Genomic DNA, 19,964 nt, shown 5'->3' with positions numbered 1-19,964 from the left:
CGCCCGGGGATATGGTGACCCCTGTTCTATGTTGTCTTGTCCAAAGCCCTGTTACACCTGCAGTTCCTAACTGGCAGGAGGTGCAGCAACACACTCAGGATTGTGGCAGCAAGTCAACCTACTTCCACCAGCAGTGACTTTTTTTTTTTTTTTTTTTTTTTTGAGACGGAGTTTCACTCTTTTCGCCCAGGCTGGAGTGCAATGGCGTGATCTCGGCTCACTGCAACCTCCACCTCCCAGGTTCAAGTGATTCTCCTGCCTCAGTCTCCAGAGAAGCATGGACTACAGTCACGTGCCACCACGCCCAGTTAATTTTGTATTTTTAGTAGTGACAGGGTTTCTCCATGTTGGCCAGGCTGGTCATGAACTCCTGACCTCGGGCGAAAATCACCTCAGGGGATCTGCCTGCCTCGGCCTCCCAAAGTGCTGGGATTACAGGCGTGAGCCACTGTGCCTGGCCAATTTGTTGTTGTTGTTGTTTTTTAGGGACAGGGTCTCACTCTGACACTCAGGCTGGAGTACAGTGGCATAATCATGGCTCACTGCATCCTCCACCTCCTGGGCTCAAGCAGTCCTCCTGCCTTAGCCTCCCAAGTAGCTGAGCCCACAGGCATGTGACACCGCACCTGGCTAACTGTCTATGCTCTGGAGAGATGGCGTCTTCTACATTGTCTAGGCTGGTCTCAAACTCCTGGTCTCAAGTGATCCTCCCACCTCAGCCTCCCAAAGTGCTGGGATTACAGGTGTGAGCCACTGTGCCTGGCCAACAATGATTAAGTTTATGCCCTTAGGAATGACAGCAAAAGATAAACATGACAACAAAATAAACTTCCTAAGGGAGACGCAGATTTTTTGAATTTTTAACGTAGGGCCTTTATTTCTTTAATAGAGTATTTGGTGTGATAAAATTATTCACTTGCTCATTAAAAATCTAGGACAGGTGCGGTGGCTCACGCCTGTAATCCCAGCACTTTGGGAGGCCGAGGCGGATAATGAGGTCAGGAGTTTGAGACCAGCCTGGCCAACATGGTGAAACCCTTCTCTACTAAAAATGCAAAAATTAGCCAGGCGTGGTGGCGGGCATCTGTAATCCCAGGCTGAGGCAGGAAAATCGCTTGAAACCAGAAGGCGGAGGTTGCAATGAGACGAGATCTTGCCACTAAACTCCAGCTGGGTGAAACGGCGAAACTCCATCTGAAAAAAGCCAGGTGCGGCTCACGCCTATAATCCCAGCACTTTAGGAGGCCCAGGCGGGCGGATCACCTGAGGTCAGGAGTTCAAAACCAGCCTGACCAACATGGAGAAACCCTGTCTCTCCTAAAAATACAAAATTAGCTGGGTCTGGTGGCACATGCCTGTAATCCCAGCTACGCAGGAGGCTGAGGCAGGAGAATTGCTTGAACTTGGGAGGCAAAGGTTGCGGCGAGCCAAGATCATGCCATTGCACTCCAGCCTAGGCAACAGGAGCGAAACTCCCATCTCAAAAAACAAACAAAAAAACCCCCAAAAACCTAATATGCCTAATGTGAGCGAGGCTCTTGCTAGGAGCTGTATACAAGGGTAGACAGACATGATTCCTGCCCTCCAAGAGTTTACAATCTAATTGTGGATACTTGAGAACTCTCTTCTGCCTACTTGAAAAACACAGTCTTGGGGAGCGGGGAATAGTCACTACTGTTTTCGTTCTGCACACACACATGTACTCGGTGGGTTACTTTCACTCTTTGTCCAGCTTGCTTACTTATGAGACTTCTTCACATTGGTGCCATCAGGTCCCTTCCCACAATCATAGGCCTGGATGGTGAATGAGTAGTCTTTCTGCAGCTCACAGTCCAGTTTCTCTTTGGAGCGAATGACTCCCTCACCAGTGGATTTATCCACTACCACTGCATCAAAGGGGACATTCTGCCCGTGAATTTTAAATCCACAAATCTCACCTAGGGAGTCAAAGCAGAACAGGTTAGAATTCCTACCACGCAGATCCTCTGCACCTTGCCCTCCTCCCCCCACTCTCCACCCCCAAAGAAAATAAATGACAACAATTCGGCAGCCAGGGGTTTGGAGGGTCCGTGGACAAAGCGGGGCACTGTGCTTTAAACATGGGGAAGTTCTGGGGCTTTAGTAAGATGAAGCAGATTCTGGCTTTCCAAGCAACTTGTTTACTTTGCATCCATTCATGCAGGAATACAAAAGAGAGAGAAGAAAATATAGACAGGCATTCCACAGGAGCACTTAGATAGCTTGAGGGTAAAAGGAGTCTCATTAGCACACAGCCAGGCCTGAGAACACCAGCGCTGCCCCAGCTCCTGGGAGGGCTGGCAGCCAGTTTGATTTGGACCAGAGAGAAGCTAAAACGCAGTTATGTGTTGAGAGAGGAGGAAGCGTGAGATATAGGATCAGCACCATAATTACAGAAATTCTGTCAAAAAAAAAAAAAAATCAAAGGAAACAAGTCTTCCTGTGCAATGAGCCTGGCTAAAATTAGGGAATCAAAACAAACTACTCAATGAGAAAGGTAGAAATACCAACTCGTCAGGCATCCATTTCAACAGCTATTTTATCACCCACGATTCAGACAGTTTCTATTATGGGAGGGACTGGCTAGACTTGCCTTTGTTTTGTACTTTATCCTATCAAACCTGAAAAAGACACCAGCCTGGGAACTTCTCTACATCTAAATTGGCTCACAAGCTTAATTAGGAGTTAAAAATCTATGTTTCCATTCTTGTCCATGGGAGAACAGTATAAATGTTTTGATGTCTATGTAAAACTCCACAAAACTTATTTCACATGAAAATAAGACTGCACTTCTTCCACAATTCCAACTAATAGAAAATTGTTACAAAGCAAATCTCTGAAGGTCGATTAAACAAAAATGTACAGTATTATCCATACAGTTCAAATGGATGTCTGATTTCTAGATATTTCTAACCAAGGGTCTGGTTACATACAATTTCCATCAATATACTTTAAAATAGAAACAAAGTAGGAGAATAAATAAGGATAAAAGAGCATGACAGTTTCTTCTGTTTAAGGGCTGATTCCCAATTTTATAAACAAAGTTAGTGGGTTAATATTCATAAGAGGGGAAGAAAGAACCCTTTATCACCTTCTTTGGTGACTGTCACCTCAAAACTCTCTAAAGGGAGAAAAGATAAACCCATGTCAGTAATACAGGAAAGAATGAAGACCGAATAATAAGGAAAAAAGTCAAAGGTGCACAAATTACACAGAAAAGCTTGACACATTATTCAACAATAAGCTCATTGACTGGCTTCTAGGATTGCTACAGCGAAACCTAATCTTCAGGAACAAAATGTCACTTTGAATCCAACTTACCATGAACTACTGCATAATTCTGAAGTTATTAATTTAGGGATGAAATACTCTTAAATGAAGCGTCCTAACACCCTCAGGTGTCATTAGGATTTTTCTTTTAATGAACACTCTAGTGACAAACCATGAAAAAGTACATCTATTTGTTATTTTGCAGTTTTCAGATGTTCATTTCCAACCTAAATTCTCTCAGCTAGATTCAGTAACATTCAACTCACCAGTAGATTTAATGAAATAAAAATTTGAGCAAAAGGTTTTGTTTTTGTTGTTTTTTTGAGGTGGAGTCTTGCTCAGTCACCCAGGCTGGAGTGCAGTGGCACAATCTCGGATCACTGCAAGCTCCGCCTCCCGGGTTCACGCCATTCTCCTGCCTCAGCCTCCTGAGTAGCTGGGACTACAGGCGACTGCCACCGCGCCCAGCTAGTTTTTTTGTATTTTTTAGTAGAGACGGGGTTTCACCATATTAGCCAGGATGGTCTCCATCTCCTGACCTCGTGATCCACCCGCCTCAGCCTCACAAAGTGCTGGGATTACAGGTGTGAGCCACTGTGCCCGGCCGGAGCAAAAGGTTTTAACCCTTTGTTCTTGAACTGAAAAAAATAACAATGTTTTTCTAATCCAAAGTACCCAACCAAGGCAACAAACATAAACCCCTCCGCTAATGGAGCATCTGCTTAAATGTGAATAGAAACCAGATTCGAAACTAGCGATAGGGATGCTACAATGGTCATTGTTTTTATTACACGAAAGCTCTGTTCTACCAAGTCAATATACATGCTGCGTATACACCCTTTACTATGGAGGAGTGGAAATGTGAACAGGTCAGGAATTCTGCTGCCCCTCAACACAGTGGGCCCTCACAGGTGGCACCTGCTCTCCCCCAAAGGTAACATGGCCTGAATTCCCTTGCTCTGATAATAGTTCTACCATTTATTTCCCCTGCAGTGTTGTTTCATTTTGCTTGGTTTTAAGGTTTTAAAAATGGTATCACGTGGCATGTAGTTTTTCTGACTTGCTTTTTCGTTTTTTTTTTTTTTTTTTTTTTTTTTTTTTGAGAGAGTCTCGCTCTGTTGCCCAGGCTGGAGTACTGTGGTGGCATCTCAGCTCACTGCAACCTCAGATCCCTGGGTTCAAGTGATTCTCACGCCTCAGCCTCCCAAGCAGCTGGGATTACAGGCGCCTGCCACCAAGCCCGGCTAAGTTTTGTATTTTTAGTAGAGATGGGATTTCACCGTACTGGCCAGGCTGGTCTTGAACTCCTGACCTCAAGTGATCCACCCGCCTTGGCCTCCCAAAGTGCTAGGATTATAGGCGTGAGCCACTGTGCCTGGCCGTGACTTGCTTTTTCATGCAACTTAGTGTATCTAAGATTCATTCATCCCTGCTGGTATAGGTAGTTACATAGTTTATTCATTTTCACTACTACATAACAGTGAGAATCCACGTGTCAAAACATGTAACGTGCTTAAAACATTGCGTGGCAGAAAGAGAGCACTTAACAAATGTTTGCTATTATTACAATCATTTTCCATTGTGTGAAAATGCCATCAGTTGTTTTTGCTGTTTAAAAACAATGGTGTCATGATTATTTCTGTCCCTGTTTGCTGCCCCACATGTACAAGAGACTCTGTACGCCTGCACTTCACATCAAACAATGTGAAGAATCCAGTTCCTCAGTTACACTGGCTGGTTCTCAAGGGTCCAGTAGCCACATGTGGCTGGTGGCTGCTGCAAGGAGACAGTGGACGCAGAGCACTCCCCTTGGCACAGCAGGTCCCACTGGACAGAGCTGTTTTGAATTAGGGGTCTGTAAACTGTCGTTTCCAGAAAGTCCAACCTGTTCCTGATTTTGAACAGCTCACACGCTAAAAACAATTTTTACCTTTTAACACAGAACTTCATAACATGAGAAAATTACATGAATTTCAAATACAGTTTCTTCTCTTTTTTTCTTTTTGTTTGGAGATGGAGTCTTGCTCTGTCGCCCAGGCTGGAGTGCAGTGGCACGATCTCGGCTCACTGCAAGCTCCACCTCCTGTGTTCATGCCATTCTCTCATCTCAGCGTCCCGAGTAGCTGGGATTACAGGTGCCCGCCACCACGTCCGGCTAATTTTTTTGTTTTTGTATTTTCAGTAGAGACAGGGTTTCACTGTGTTAGCCAGGATGGTCTTGATCTCCTGACCTCGTGATCCGCCCACCTCTGCCTCCCAAAGTGCTAAGATTACAGGCGTGAGCCACCAGCCCGGCCTCAAATACAGTTTCTATAAATATATTTTACTGGAACACAAACATGCTCATTTATTTAATGTATGGTCTCTGCTTTCACACTGCAAGGGCGGAGGTTGTTGCAGAGTTACATCATTGCGAAAGAGATCCGAGGGGCCCCAAAGCTTAAAATAGTCCTATCTAGTTCTTCACAGAAAAGATTTGCTCGTCTCTGCTCTACAGAGACACCCATGAGTAACCTGCCCAGTACCAGACGTGTCCAAATGTTTTCCAGGATGTGCTAATTCACAATATTACATGTTTTGATGCATATTAACATTGCATAATACATGTTAAAGTAATTTAGGTCGCCCAGCTTTAATTTGGGTAAAACTTCAGTTTTTGACTTGGAGTTGACTGTTCTGCAGAGAAAATAGCGAGGCAGTTCCACATCATCTGAATTGACATTAATGACCGTGATTGTGGTGTGCTTTCCTGACACAGGTCTCTCCATAGGTAAGTGCAGATTTCCTGCTTGTTGGTTGTTTTAGAGACAGGATTTCCCTCTGTTGCCCAGACTGGAATGCCATGGTACAAACCTAGCTCTCAGAATACTCAATATTCTGAGTATTAACATTAGCTACTTTAATGAGTTCCACCAACGGGATATGGTACCTCAAATCCACCAGTACTTATTAAATTGCTAGTCAGGCTGGGTCCTTTACCTACAAGGACTTAAAAAAACAACTCACCAGGTTGGTAGTTCGAGGCGGCAGGTGCAGTGTGGACTTTGCAAAACTCAGGCAGACCTGGGTCTTCTGCACCAGCCTTACAACTGAGCCCATCACTGCAGGGTCTGCTGAGCCATCTGCAGGGTCAGCCCTACGCCCACCTTAAGTGGCCATCTGTGCATTCAACCTAAAACTCTACTTTTAATAAGGAAGACGGATCGGACTGCAGCAAGGCAGGGCGACTGAACAAGTTACAGCTATCATAGTCCCTCTCATGAGATACAATGACGGTAGAACTAGGCGCTGTCCCAAGGAGACATTTAAGGGATTTTTAGGGGAATAGATAGGACCTCCACCTCCTGAATTCAAGCGATTCTCCCACCTCAGCCTCCCGAGAAGCTGGGACCACCAGTGCGTGCTACCCATTCCCAGCTTTATTTTTTTAATTATTATTACTTTTTTTTTGGTAGAGGTGGGGTTTCACCATGTTGCCCAGGCTGGTCTTGAACTCCTGAGCTCAAGCGATCCACCTGCCTCAGCCTCCCTCAGTGCTAGGATTACAGGCATGAGCCACCACGCCCGCCCCAGTTCACAGTAGTTAAATGTATGATCACATATGAAGGTGCAGCTCCACCCCTCGCTATCCTAAACTCAGCCTCTCTCAACCTCAAACAACCTCATCCGTTGCAGGGAAGGACCTCTCAGAATCGCCTCTCACATCCCAGTTCCTTTCTGCCCTGCTCCCTCCCACTCAATTCAGCTGGCTCTGCTGGGCAAATTTACCTAAAACCCTGCTTCTACCAAGCTGAAAACACCCAACCAGGTTTCCCAGACAACCTCTCTAGCTAGGATCGCCTAGGAATGGGCCAAATCCTTCCCAGGCTCTTTCCCCAAACCTTCATTCCCCTGAGATCATCTAAAATGGTCAAAAGGAACTTAAGATTGAGGCTGGGCACGGTGGCTCACGCCTGTAATCCCAACACTTTGGGAGGCCGAGGCGGGTGGATCACGAGGTCAGGTGATCAAGACCATCCTGGCTAATGTGGTGAAACCCCATCTCTACTAAAAAAAAAAAAAAAAAAAAAAAATTAGCTGGGCGTGGTGGTGAGCGCCTGTAGTCCCAGCTATTCGGGAAGCTGAGGCAGGAGAATGGCGTGAAGCTGGGAGGTGGAGCTTGCAGTGAGCCAAGATCACACCACTGCACTCCAGCCTGGGCAACTGAGCAAGACTTCGTCTCCAAAAAAAAAAAAAAAAAGAAATTTGAGGGGCAGACCTGGTAGCTCACACCTGTAATCCCAGCACTTTGGGAGGCTGAGGGGGGTGGATCACCTGAGGTCAGGAATTCGAGACAAGCCTGACCAACAAGGTGAAATCCTGTCTCTACCAAAAATACAAAAATTAGCCGGGCGTGGTGGCATGTGCCTGTGGTCCCGCCTACCTGGGAGCCTAAGGTGGGAGAATCACCTGGGCCTGGGATGTTAAGGCTATAGTGAGCCATGATCATGCCACTGCAGCCTCTGTACTCTGGGCAACAGAGCGAGACCATGTCCAAAAATAAAAATTTTTTAAAAATTGTTTTAAAGGAATTTTTTTTAAAGCAAAACATAAAAATACGAAAAATGCATGAACCCAACAAAGTCTAGATTTGGCTTCCGGATATCCAAAGTCATGTGCAGGGTTCTCAGCTGACAGCACTTTGCCCTCACTTTCCTCATCTGTGCCTTTGAGAAACCCCAGCTTCAGGCTGGCCCTGCTGTTCTTTGTCAAAGTCTTCTTCCTAATCTGAGGACGGCCTCTCCTACATGTCTCCCAGCTCTCAGGAGACCCTGCCCTTATACTGCAAGTGTCTCCTTCACTCCTTACGTATAACAGCTAAGGTTCTCTGATTGTAAGCAACAGAAATCCTGTCTAGGTAACTTAGCAAAAGGAAACTGATTGGAAAACTATCGAGAACTCATGGAACTGACTGTAGGCCAGAGAAAGGGACTTGGAAACAGGTGGAAGCCAAGGCGGCTGGAGACCAGGAAATAGGAACCACAACAGTCCCACTGCAAAACAACCTGGACAGACAGACCCGAACCGTAACTATTCTTAGCATCCACTGGCACTCCACTCACCATTCAAACTTCGAGGAGGGGCATCTGTTCAGTCTAGCTCACACTGTCCACACACTTGGTTGGGGGAGGTGGGGTAACAGGTTGTGGATCCACTGATCTGTGCCCAATGGGAAAGGGATGAAGGGGCTGTAAAGAAGAGAAAATGGGCCAGGTGTGGTGCCCACACCTGTAATTCCAGCACTTTGGGAGGCTGAGGTGGGTGGATCATCTGAGGTCAGGAGTTCGAGACCAGCCTGGCCAATATGGTAAGACCCCATCCCTACTAAAAATATAAAAATTAGCTGGACTCGGTGGCAGGCGCCTATAACTCCAGCTACTCAGGAGGCTGAGGCACGAGAATCGCTTGAACTGGGGAGGCACATGTTGCAGTGAGCCAAAATCATGCCACTGTACTCCAACCTGGGCGACAGTGAGATTTCGTCTCAAAAAAAAAAAAAAAGAAAATGGACACTTGCTGAGTAGCAACTATCCACTTCTCTCTGCTCCACTTGGCCTTGGTGCCCACATTCAATGGCTGGGTGTCCGGCCTGTCCCTGATGTTTGGTGACCTCTGGCTTCCTTGCTTACCGGTCCAGGCTAATTTCTGGAACAAGCTCATACGTGTCTCTAATCAGTAGTTTTTCAGGGTACCTTTTTTTTTTTTTTTTCTGAGACAGAGTCTCGCTCTGTCACCCAGGCTGCAGTGCAGTGGCACAACCTTGGCTCACTGCAACCCACCTCCTGCATTCAAGTGATTCTTGTGTCTCAGCCTCCCAAGTAGCTGGGACTACAGGCGTGCACCACCACACCTGGCTAATTTTTGTATTTTTAGTAGAGACAGGGTTTTGCCATGTTGGCCAGGCTGGTCTCAAACTCCTGACCTCAAGTGATCCCCTCGCCTTGGCCTCCCAAAGTGCTGGGAATACAGGTGTGAACCACTGCGCCCAGCCTAGGGTACCTTAAATACGCATAACAATAACCACACACAGACTCCAAGAGTTACGCTCTCGCAAGTTCCTCACGGACTACAGTAGTGGCTCTCAAATTCTAGTGTGTCAAAAATGGTCTGGGAAGCTTGTTAAAAATGTGGTTTCCAAGCTCCATCCATAGAAATTCTGACTTGGTGGTTCTAGGGACAGAGCCCAGTGATCTGTATTTTGAGCAAGCACTGCCAGATGACTCTAACACAGACAGTCTACAGACTTGGGAAGGTGGCCCATCGGGGGTTCGCAAACCTAACTGGCTGGTATGGATTTCTCAGGTGCCACTCCTGGAGGTACAGACTAGGTGACCGAGCATGGAGCTCAGGAACCTGCACTCTACACCAGGGCCCCAGGTGATGCGGGCATAGCACTGGAAAACCCCATGCATCCATTCAGCCTAGCAATGGAAATCATGTGGACTCAAGTTGACTTCCAACACTGTGCTCCTCCACACCCCACGCCACACAAGCTGACCTGGTCACCTACCCTGGGAGGCCTCTCCAGTTCCCACCTCTGCTCCCACCTTTCCCCTCCCTTCACTGCCTGTGCAAACTCCACCCACCCTTTACAGGGCTTGAGCCCTGCCTAATGAACCACTTCTGGGCTGTCTCAGTCCATTCAGTGTTGCTGCAAAGGAAGACTTGAGGCTGGGTAAGTTATAAAGAAAAAAGGTTTCTTTGGCTCATACTTCTGATGGCTGGGAAGTTCAAGGTTGGGCATCTGCATCTGGCGAGGGCCTCAGGCTACTTCTACTCACAGCGCAAGGCTGTGCAGAAATCACATGGTGAGGGAGAAAGAGAGAGAGAGGGATGGGGGAGGAGGAGGAGGAGCAACCACAGGCTCTTTTTAGCAACCAGCTCTTGCGGGAACTAAAAGACCGAGAATTCACCCACTATCCCCCACCCCAACACCTCACCCTACAGCCAGGGATAACATTAATCTATTCATGAAGGATTCACCCGCTGTGAACCCAACACCTCCCATGAGGCCCATCTCCAACACTGGGATAAAGTTTCAGGTAGGGGCACCATGGCTCACGCCTGTAATCCCAACACTTTGGGAGGCCGAGGCAGGTGGATCACTTGAGGTCAGGGGTTCAAGGCCAGCCTAGGTAACATGCTGAAACCCTGTCTCTACTGAAAAAAGAAAAATTAGCCAGGTGTGCTGGTATAGGCCTATAATCCCAGCTACTCGGAAGGCTGAGGCGGGAGAATCCCTTGATTTTCTGAGGCAGAGGTTGCAGTGAGCTGAGATCCCATCGCTGCACTCCAGCCTAGGTGATGAAGTGAAGTTCCATCTTTTAAAAAAAAAAAAAAAAAGGCCAGGTGCGGTGGCTCAAGCCTATAACCCCAGCACTTTGGGAGGCCGAGGCAGGCAGATCACCAGGTCAGAAGATCCAGACCTTCTTGGCTAACATGGTGAAACCGTCTCTACTAAAAATACAAAAATTAGCCAGCCGTGGTGGCGGGCGCCTGTAGTCCCAGCTACTCGGGAGGCTGAGGCAGGAGAATGGCGTGAACCCGGGAGGCGGAGCTTGCAGTGAGCTGAGATTGTGCCACTGCACTCCAGCCTGGGTGACAGAGCAAGACACTGTCTCAAAAAAAAAAAATGTCCACATCAGGTCTGGAGGGGACACACATCCAAACCACAGCACTTGCCTCCTGAGCCCACACCATCGTTGCCTCTGTCACTTGGTGCTGAAATACAAGTTTCCTAGTATCCTTTGCCAATGTTGGTTTGGCCCTCTTACCTAGATTATCAGTGGCTTCGAGAACAGGAACCAACTTTTACGCTTTTTTTATATTCTCCAGAAGACCTGGCATAGCTACCTAGTATTTAATCATTACTGATCCCAAACTCTTCCTGGGTGGCGCCTACATCTAAAATGGGTTCATTCAAGTCAGTCACGGTTAAGAGGAAGCATCTGTCCTAACATTCAGCTACTTACTTAAAATTGTTACTCAATGGATTATTGCCTTCAATTATGCTGAAGCATGTGAAATGTCATTTTGTTTTCAAATATTTTAATATTTCAACATTAAAAAACTGGGGCCAGGCGCGGTGGCTCAGCCCTGTAATCCCAGCACTTTGGCAGGCAGGCAGATCACCCGAGGTTGGGAGTTCAAGACCAGCCTGATCAACATGGAGAAACCCCACCTCTACTAAAATTACAAAATTAGCCAGGCATAGTGGTGGGCACCTGTAATCCCAGCTACTAGGGAGGCTGAGGCAGGAGAATCGCTTGAACCTGGGAGGTGGAGGTTCCAGTGAGCCGAGATCACGTCATTGCACTCCAGCTTGGGCAACAAGAGCGAGACTCCATCTCAAAAAAAAAAAAAAAAAAAAAAAAAAAAAAAAAATTGGCCTGGTGTGGTGGCTCAAGCCTGTAATCCTAGCACTTTAGGAGGCCGAGGCAGGGGGATCTTGAGGTCAAGAGTTCGAGACCAGCCTGGCCAACATGGTGAAACCCTGTCTCTACTAAAAATACAAAAATCAGCTGAAATCACTTGAACCCGGGAGGCGGGGACTCCATCTCAAAAAAAGAAAAAAAAAAGGAGGCCGCGTGCCGTTGCTCCACCTATATTCCCAGCACTCTGGGAGACTGAGGCGGGTGGATCACCTGAGGTCAGCTGTTTGCGACCAGCCTGGCCAACATGGCAAAACCCTTTATCTACTAAAAATACGATAATTAGCCAGGCATGGTGGCGGGCGCCTGTAATCCCAGCTCCTGGCTACTCGGGAGGCTGAGGCAGGAGAATCACTCCCAGAACCTGGGAGGCGGAGGTTGCAGTGAGCCAAGATTGCGCCACTGCACTCCAGTCTGGGTGACAGAGTGCGACTCTGTCTCAAAAAAAAAAAAAAAGGCAATTTCATGCAGGTCGACCAACTCACTGCTGCAAACACAAGGTCAGTTCAGTTACATGTGCTAAAAAAGCAAAACTGGGCAGTGAAATGCAGCAGTGAACCCCACTGGCCACGCTCAGGGCAAGTGAGTGGCATTCATAACGAAGAATACAGACAAGAGTTTCACAAGGCTCCTGGGTGGGCTCAAATCAGTGAAAACAAAGTTCCCATTCTTGCCCTGAAACTTCTTTTGGATTCTATTTGTATCATTATGGTTCAACCAATCTCCTAAAACATCCATACTTAATCTGGGAAGCCAGGGAAGAGACTGCTAGAACACCACCACCTCCTAGAAGGAGGAGCTCTGAAGAGGAAGCAGGGAGAGGAGGCACGGCTTCTGACAAGAACAGAACACATTATCTTCAAGGCCCCAACCCTGTGGCCCACACACGAGGCTCAAGCTTGTAACTCTCCATGAAATATATAAAATTAAAAAAAAATAGGCCGGGCACAGTGGCTCACACCTGTAATCCCAGCACTTTAGGGAGGCCAAGGTGGAGGATCACTTGAGGCCTGGAGGTCGAGACCAGCCTGGCCAACATGATGAAACCCCGTCTCTACTAAAAATACAAAAAATTAGCTGGCCTGTGGTGGTGCACGCCTGTAACCCCAGCTACTCGAGAGGCTGAGGCATAAGAATTGCTTGAACCTGGAAGACAGAGGTTGCAGTGAGCCGAGATCACGCCACTGCACTCCAGCCTGGGCGACATAGCCAGACTCTGTCTCCAAAATAAATAAATAAATAATAAAATGCAAAAATTGTTTTCTGACCTGTGACTACTCAGACTTTCAGCAGATTAAGGAGAAGGAGGAGAACTAGAAACCGAATCATTTAAATTTCCTAAAACACTTGACAAATACGAAGACTCTGTACCTGAATTTCACCCCAAGGAAACAATCCAGGTGAGACTGGATCTTCATTGTGAATGTCTGATTAGTGATGACTTACAAGGAGCTTCAGTGACTAAGCTCCCAGCATTGCACGTGCATTCATTTCAGAGCTCTGACAAGTGAACTCCTATAGCTACCCACACACACACACACACACCTTGTAGTGGGATCACACGATGAACCGGAATGTTCACACAGTGAGCTGGGCCCCGAGGTGGCTCTGTCATTTACGAGCTGTGTGATCCTGGGCAGACTCATCTCCTCCCTCTACAAATATCTATGGAGGGACTGTGTCCCAGGCACTGACGGAGGTTTTGGGGATAAAGTGGGGAACAAAGTAGCTTCTCCTGCTGTCACACAGCTGGCAGACACGCTGAGCCTGGTTCCTCACCTGGAGAACAGGGACAGTGGGCATGTCTACTGCATAAGACTGGGGAAGAGAGGCTGGGCGCAGTGGCTCACGCCTGTAATCCCAGCACTTTGGGAAGCCGAGGCGGGCGGATTGCTTGAGCTCAGGAGTTCGCGACCAGCCTGGGGAGCACAGTGAAACCCCATCTCTACTTAAAAATACAAAAAGTTAGCCAGGCATGGTGGCGTGCACTTGTAGTCCCAGCTACTCCGGAGGCTGAGGCAGGAGAATTTCTTGAACCCAGGAGGCAGAGGTTGCAGTGAGCCGAGATCGCGCCACTGCACTCCAGCCTGGGCAACAGCACAAGACTCCATCTCAAAAACAAACTGCTGAAAAGAATCAGAGAAAGTAACCCACACCGGGCCCTCAGAGCAACCTCTGCCACACTGCAGGCACTCAATAAACATTAGATGCCACCACCCCCCCACCAACATGGTGCGAAATTAAACTCAATGTCATCACCCAAATCAATCTAAGATGAAAATAAGGCTCCAGGTCTAGCCTCTCTCTTATCCAAAAAATACTTAAGAAACTGTAAGAAAACGCAACACTATAACGACTTTTGTAGAAAGATGAGAAAATATTTCTCACAAAATGTTAAGTGAAAAAATATTTTTAAAAGATTCTATTATAACAGCAGCAGCAAACACTGTAGGTAGTAATTACTGTACCAGGCATGGTTTAAAGCTCTTCACATGTATGAATAAAGAAGCTAACATTCCCCCAACCAATGAGGTCTGTGACACTGTATCCTTTTAGAAATGATGAAACACAGGCAAAGAAAGGGTAAGTAATTTGCCTAAGGCCACACAGCCAGTAAGTAGAAGAGCTACGATTCACTCACTAGTCCATCAGCTCCAGGGTCTCTGCTCCTGACCTCCCTGCTCAGTCTCATAGGGTCCTGTTCTGTGCTGGGTGGCACCATGGGGGCAGGGTTCTGTGTTGGGTGGCACCAAAGCAACAGAAGAGGGAGGGAGGGAGGAAGAAACAAAGGGAGAAAGTAAAGGAGGGAGGGAAAGAGGGAGGGAAGGAGGAAGGCAGGCAGGGAGGGAGGGAGGGAGGAAAAGGGGGAAGGAGGGAAGAAGGGAGTGAGGGAAGGGGGAACAGAAGGAGGGAGGGATGAAGGGAAGGAAGGAGGGAAGGAGGAAGAGAGGAAGGAAAGGGCAGATGGAGGGAGGGAGGGAGGGAAGGAGGGAAGGAGAGAGAGAGGAAGGAAAGGACAGAGGGAGGGAGGGAGGGAAGGAGAGAGAGGAAGGAAAGGACAGAGGGAGGGAGGGAGGGAGGGAAGGAGGGAAGGAGAGAGGGAGGAAGGAAAGGACAGAGGGAGGGAGGGAAGGAGGGAAGGAGAGAGAGAGGAAGGAAAGGACGGAGGGAGGGAGGAAAGGAGGGAAGGAGGAAAGGAAGGAGGGAAGGAGGAAAGGAAGGAGGGAAACAGGGAGGGAGGTAAGGAGGGATATGGCAGCAGGTCAGGTGCTCCCTTCCCTCCATGCAGCTGCCCACTCCTCCAGCAGAGGGACAGCACCCCACACTTCAGTCAAAGGGATCAGCTGCACTCTTGTGTGTATACTAAAGGACCGAAAACCTATGTCCGCACAAAGACCTGTACAGGAATGTTCACAGCAGCATGACCCATAATAGCCAAAAAGTAGAAGCAAACCAAATGTCCATCAGTGGATGAACAGAGAAACAAAATGTGGTCTATTCATAGAATGGAATAATATCCAGCAATAAAAAAGTAATGAGAGGCTGCTAGGCACCTAACACAGGAAAACTGTGAAATCATCACGCTGGAAGTGAGACGCCCATCACAAAAAGCCACAGTGCATTTACATGATTATCCAGAATAGAGAAATCTGTAGTGGCTGCCAGGGCTGGGGAGTGGAGGAGACTGAGGGGTGACTGCTACTTGGTGCAAGGGTTCCTTTTTGGGGTGACAAAAATGTTCTGGAGTTAGACAGTGGTTGGCAGGTGCATGGTTTTTGGCCAACATTCTAAAATTCAATGAGCTGTACACTTTAAAAGGGTGATTTTTGTGGCATATGAATTATCTCCAAAAAAGAAAAAAGAAAGAAAAAATATTATATATAAGAGTAACTGTGCTTCCCCCATGAAAATATCCAAAAGGAAAATACTGACTTATCTATCCACTATAGCAAATACAACCAAGTTACCACTATAGCTTGAATTTAAATTGCTTTTCTATACAGTTAAAATATATACATATCACAACATACAATTTTTGTACATCAGCAAAAAGCCTGAGAATCTCTAAAAAATAAACCTGTATAAGTATTATTTCATCTAGAATATCTTAATCCCAGCACTTTGGGAGGCCGAGGCAGGTGGATCACAAGGTCAGGAGATCGAGACCACGGTGAAAACCCCGTCTCTACTAAAAATACAAAAAATTAGCCGGGCACGGTGGCGGCCGGCGTCTGTAGTCCCAGCTACTCAGGAGGCTGAGGCAGGAGAATGGAGTGAACCCGGGAGGCGGAGCTTGCAGTGAGCCGAGATCGCACCACTGCACTCCAGCCAGGGGGACAGAGCAAGACTCCGTCTCAAAAAAAAAAAAAAAAAGAAATATACAATAAAATTAAATTAAAAAATACAGTAAGAAAAAAAGGTATTTCATTGATAGGACTTTTTCCATCAAAGTTAACACTCCACGTATATTTCATTTCTTATTTCCTTGTGAACTTCGTGCAGTTACATATGTAGCTACCGCATCATAGCAGACAGCCTTCCTGCCTGGGCTGGAGCCCTGCCTCTGCACCACCAACCAGCTACATACCCAGAGCAACAGCTTAACTATTCTGTGCCTCCGGTTCCTGCCTTTAATGCAGAAAAGTGTATTTATTATCTTATGGTTATGGGGGATTAAATACAAATTCATATTTGTACAGTACATAGAGTAGTGCCTGGGATATTGCTATGCATGCTTTATAAGTGCATGCATTATTGGCTGGGCATGGTGGCTCACACCTGTAATCCCAGCACTTTGGGAGGCCAAGGCTGGAGGATCACCTTAGGGCAGGAGTTCAAGACCAGCCTGGCCAACATGGTGAAACCCTGTCTCTACTAAAAATACAAAAATTAGCTGGGCATGGTGGCGGGCACCTGTAATCCCGGCTAATGGGAGGCTGAGGCAGGAGAATTGCTTGAATCTGGGAGGCAGAGGTTGCAGTGAGCCAAGATTGCACCACTGCACTACAGCCTAGGCAACAAAGCAAGACACCATCTCAAAAACAAAATAAATAAAATAAAATAAAATAGTGCATCAACTATTAACAACATAGTAGGATCACGCTGCATGAACAACAGGACCGCTGATACTTCACAAGGCAAAGGAGGACCTGAGGGGGCAAATACTGAAGCCTGAACGCAGTCACTTCCTAAAATGCATAAAATGTCAGAAATGTATATAAAACTGCTCAAAAACATAAGCTAAGTAATTCTGTTAAAATGATCTATCCACAGGCCGGGTGCGGTGGCTCAAGCCTGTAATCCCAGCACTTTGGGAGGCCGAGGCGGGTGGATCACGAGGTCAGGAGATCGAGACCCTCCTGGCTAACACGGTGAAACCCCGTCTCTACTAAAAATACAAAAACTAGCCGGGCGCGGTGGCGGGCGCCTGTAGTCCCAGCTACTCGGAGGCTGAGGCGGGAGACTGGCGGGAACCTGGGAGGCGGAGCTTGCAGTGAGCCGAGATCGCGCCACTGCACTCCAGCCTGGGCGACACAGCGAGACTCCGTCTCAAAAAAAAAAAAAAAAAAAAAAGATCTATCCACTAGCACTTTTCAAGGCCAAGGCAGGTGGATCACACCTGAGGCCAGGAGTTCGACACCAGCCTGAACATATTGAAACCTCGTCTCTACTAAAAATACAAACATTAGGACGGGCATGGTGGCTCACGCCTGTAATCCCAGCACTTTGGGAGGCTGAGGCTGGCGGATCACAAGGTCAGGGGTTCGAGACCAGCCTGGCCAACATGGTGAAACCCCGTCTCTAGTAAAAATACAAAAATTAGCTGGGCATGGTGGCGGGCGCCCGTAATCCCAGCTACTCAGGAGGCTGAGGCAAGAGAATTGCTTGAACCCGGGAGGCGGAGGGTGCAGTGAGCCAAGATGGCGCCATTGCACTCCAGCCTGGGCAACAGAGCAAGACTCTGTTTCAGAAGAAGAAAAAAAAAAATCTGGGGAAAAAAACAAAAATAATCACCCCAGCAACTGGACAAATGCTGTGTGTGTGTGTTCGCAGCATGGGGTACTGCCTCTACTGTCCTTTTCATCAGATTTCTCTCTGAAAATCAATAAACACACAAAACAACTTGGGAGGCTCTATCTTTACAGCACAAGCTGGTTCACAGGTGAGGGTGCTGAAAATGCAATGCAGCTCTTAAACAGAATGACGTACACATTTATTTTTCAAACAGCTCTTCAGAAACAAACTCATGTTTATTTCCCTCAACTTACTATAGTAAAATTAACATACATTTCATACAAATTCATCCAATTTTTCTTATTTGTCCCTAGGCAAACAGAACAGTCTTTTTTTTTTTTTGAAACGGAGTCTCGCTCTGTCGCCCAGGCTGGAGTGCAGTGGCACAATCTCGACTCACTGTAACGTCCGCCTCCCGGGTTCACGCCATTCTCCTGCCTCAGCCTCCTGAGTAGCTGGAACTACAGGCACCCGCCACCACACCTGGCTAATATTTTTATATATATATTTTTAGTAGAGACAGGTTTTCACCGTGTTAGCCAGGATGGTCTCAGTCTCCTGACCTGTTGATCCGCCCACCTCGCCCTCCCAGAGTGCTGGGATTACAGGTGTAAGCCCCTGTGCCCGGCCAGAACACTCTTTAATATGAGAAGTTTTTGTTTGTTTTGTTTTCTGAGATGGGGTCTTGCTCTGTTGCCCAGGCTGGAGTGCAGTGGCACAATCACAGCTCACTGCAGCCTCCACCTGCTAGACTCAAGCAATGCTCCTGCCTCAGCCTCCCACAGTGCTGAGATTACGGGCGTGAGTCACTGTGCCCAGCCATGCAGGAGAAGATTTGATCTGGAAAAATATGCGAAAACAACTCTTAAAAATTAACTTTACAATGTCAATTCCAACTGCGAGTCAGAAAAAAGGTGACACAGTCCATTCTCCATCAGTTAAGGACCCAATGTGAAGCCAGAACAGCTCTGACTTGGAAAACGTTATTAAATGTTATTATAGTATGAAAATCTCCAAAGCAATGCTACAGGTTTGTCTCTATAAAGATGGAGGCTACCATCTTATGAAGTAACTCAAGTTAAAAATTCACTGAAGGTAAAATCTATGCCAAAAGCATTCCTCTATAAAGACTGCTCAACTTCTTCAAATAAGTCTTCTCAGGACATGGAAATCTAGGTAATGCAAGGAACCCCTGGAGCTGTGATTCTCTGGCTCCACACCACTCGAGGACCAGCAGCACCAGCAGCACCTACGAGCAGGTGAGAAAGGCAGAATCTCAGGTCCTCCCAGACCCGCTGTCTCTACATTCCTCACGTACTCCGTGTGCACACTAGAGTCAAGGATGCACCGGTCTAGGTGTTATCTGGCTACATTAAGACAAAGAAAAAAATGATGCAATGAAATTAAACAGCTTGCTTTTCAACTATAAGAACAGGCCTTTTTGTCAGCTACCCCAACTATTAAAAGGAAAAAAAAAAAAAAACATGGTACAAAGGAGCTACAAATAACCCTCAGCTATGGAGACATTTTCAGAAACGCTGAGCAATATCCAAATGGGATGTGCGGAAAGCTTCCTGACCGGGCCAGATTCCTCAAGAGTCAGTGAAAACCCCGTTCCTACCTGCAAATCGCAGAGGCGCATCTTTGTCCAGTGCGATCAGAGGGGGGTCGAGGAGCACTGCGTTGTCGTTCTCCGTGACTATGCCATGGTAGGTGGGCTCCAGCCAGGGCTTGTGCTTGTTAACTGCGTTTAAAACAAAAGAAGAAAATAGACGAGGTTAGAAATAGGATTTTCAACTCCACTACTTCTGAAGACAAACACTTGCTATAAAATAATAAAACTCTCATTCGGCTTGAAGGCAGTGCTCACAGTTCTGTCGCAAAATCTGGTATCAAGACCCAAATGAGATGAAATTCTAAATTCCAGAATAAGTAAAGTAGAAATTATCCGAATCCATGAAGCAACTAGAAATAAGAAATAAATTGCTCTAGAAATCAAGAAAAAAAAAAGACTGATGGCGACAGAAAGACTATCTCTGTTTTCAGTCTATCACTGAAAAGTTACAGCATTTTCATTTCTTTACGATTTTTTGAGACAGAGTCTTGCTCTGTCACCCAGGCTGGAGCACAGTGGTGTAATCATGGCTCACTGCAGCCTCAATCTCCCAGGCTCAGGTGATCCTCCCCCCT

The 19,964-nt window shown here is 47.0% G+C and overlaps 1 protein-coding gene across 3 annotated transcripts in view; it reads right to left on the bottom strand.

The window, feature by feature from the left end:
- CLSTN1 (calsyntenin 1) overlaps window positions 1–19,964 on the bottom strand; it is a 96,750-nt gene that overhangs the window by 28,185 nt on the left and 48,601 nt on the right. For 2 of the 3 annotated variants that reach the window (XM_030942452.1, XM_030942454.1), the window contains exons 2-4: window positions 19,396–19,518; window positions 3,110–3,139; window positions 1,742–1,937 (exon numbers count right to left, since the gene is read on the bottom strand). In XM_030942452.1, coding sequence (XP_030798312.1) covers window positions 1,742–1,937; window positions 3,110–3,139; window positions 19,396–19,518 — 349 coding nt within the window. The remainder of the gene's footprint in view (window positions 1–1,741; window positions 1,938–3,109; window positions 3,140–19,395; window positions 19,519–19,964) is intronic. The other variant, XM_030942453.1, reaches the window with a different exon arrangement.

Source organism: Rhinopithecus roxellana, chromosome 12 (genome assembly GCF_007565055.1).
Source record: "Rhinopithecus roxellana isolate Shanxi Qingling chromosome 12, ASM756505v1, whole genome shotgun sequence".
NCBI lineage: Eukaryota > Metazoa > Chordata > Mammalia > Primates > Cercopithecidae > Rhinopithecus > Rhinopithecus roxellana.
The sequence above is the reverse complement of the archived record's forward strand: the minus strand, read 5'-3'. Positions and strand labels throughout refer to the sequence as shown.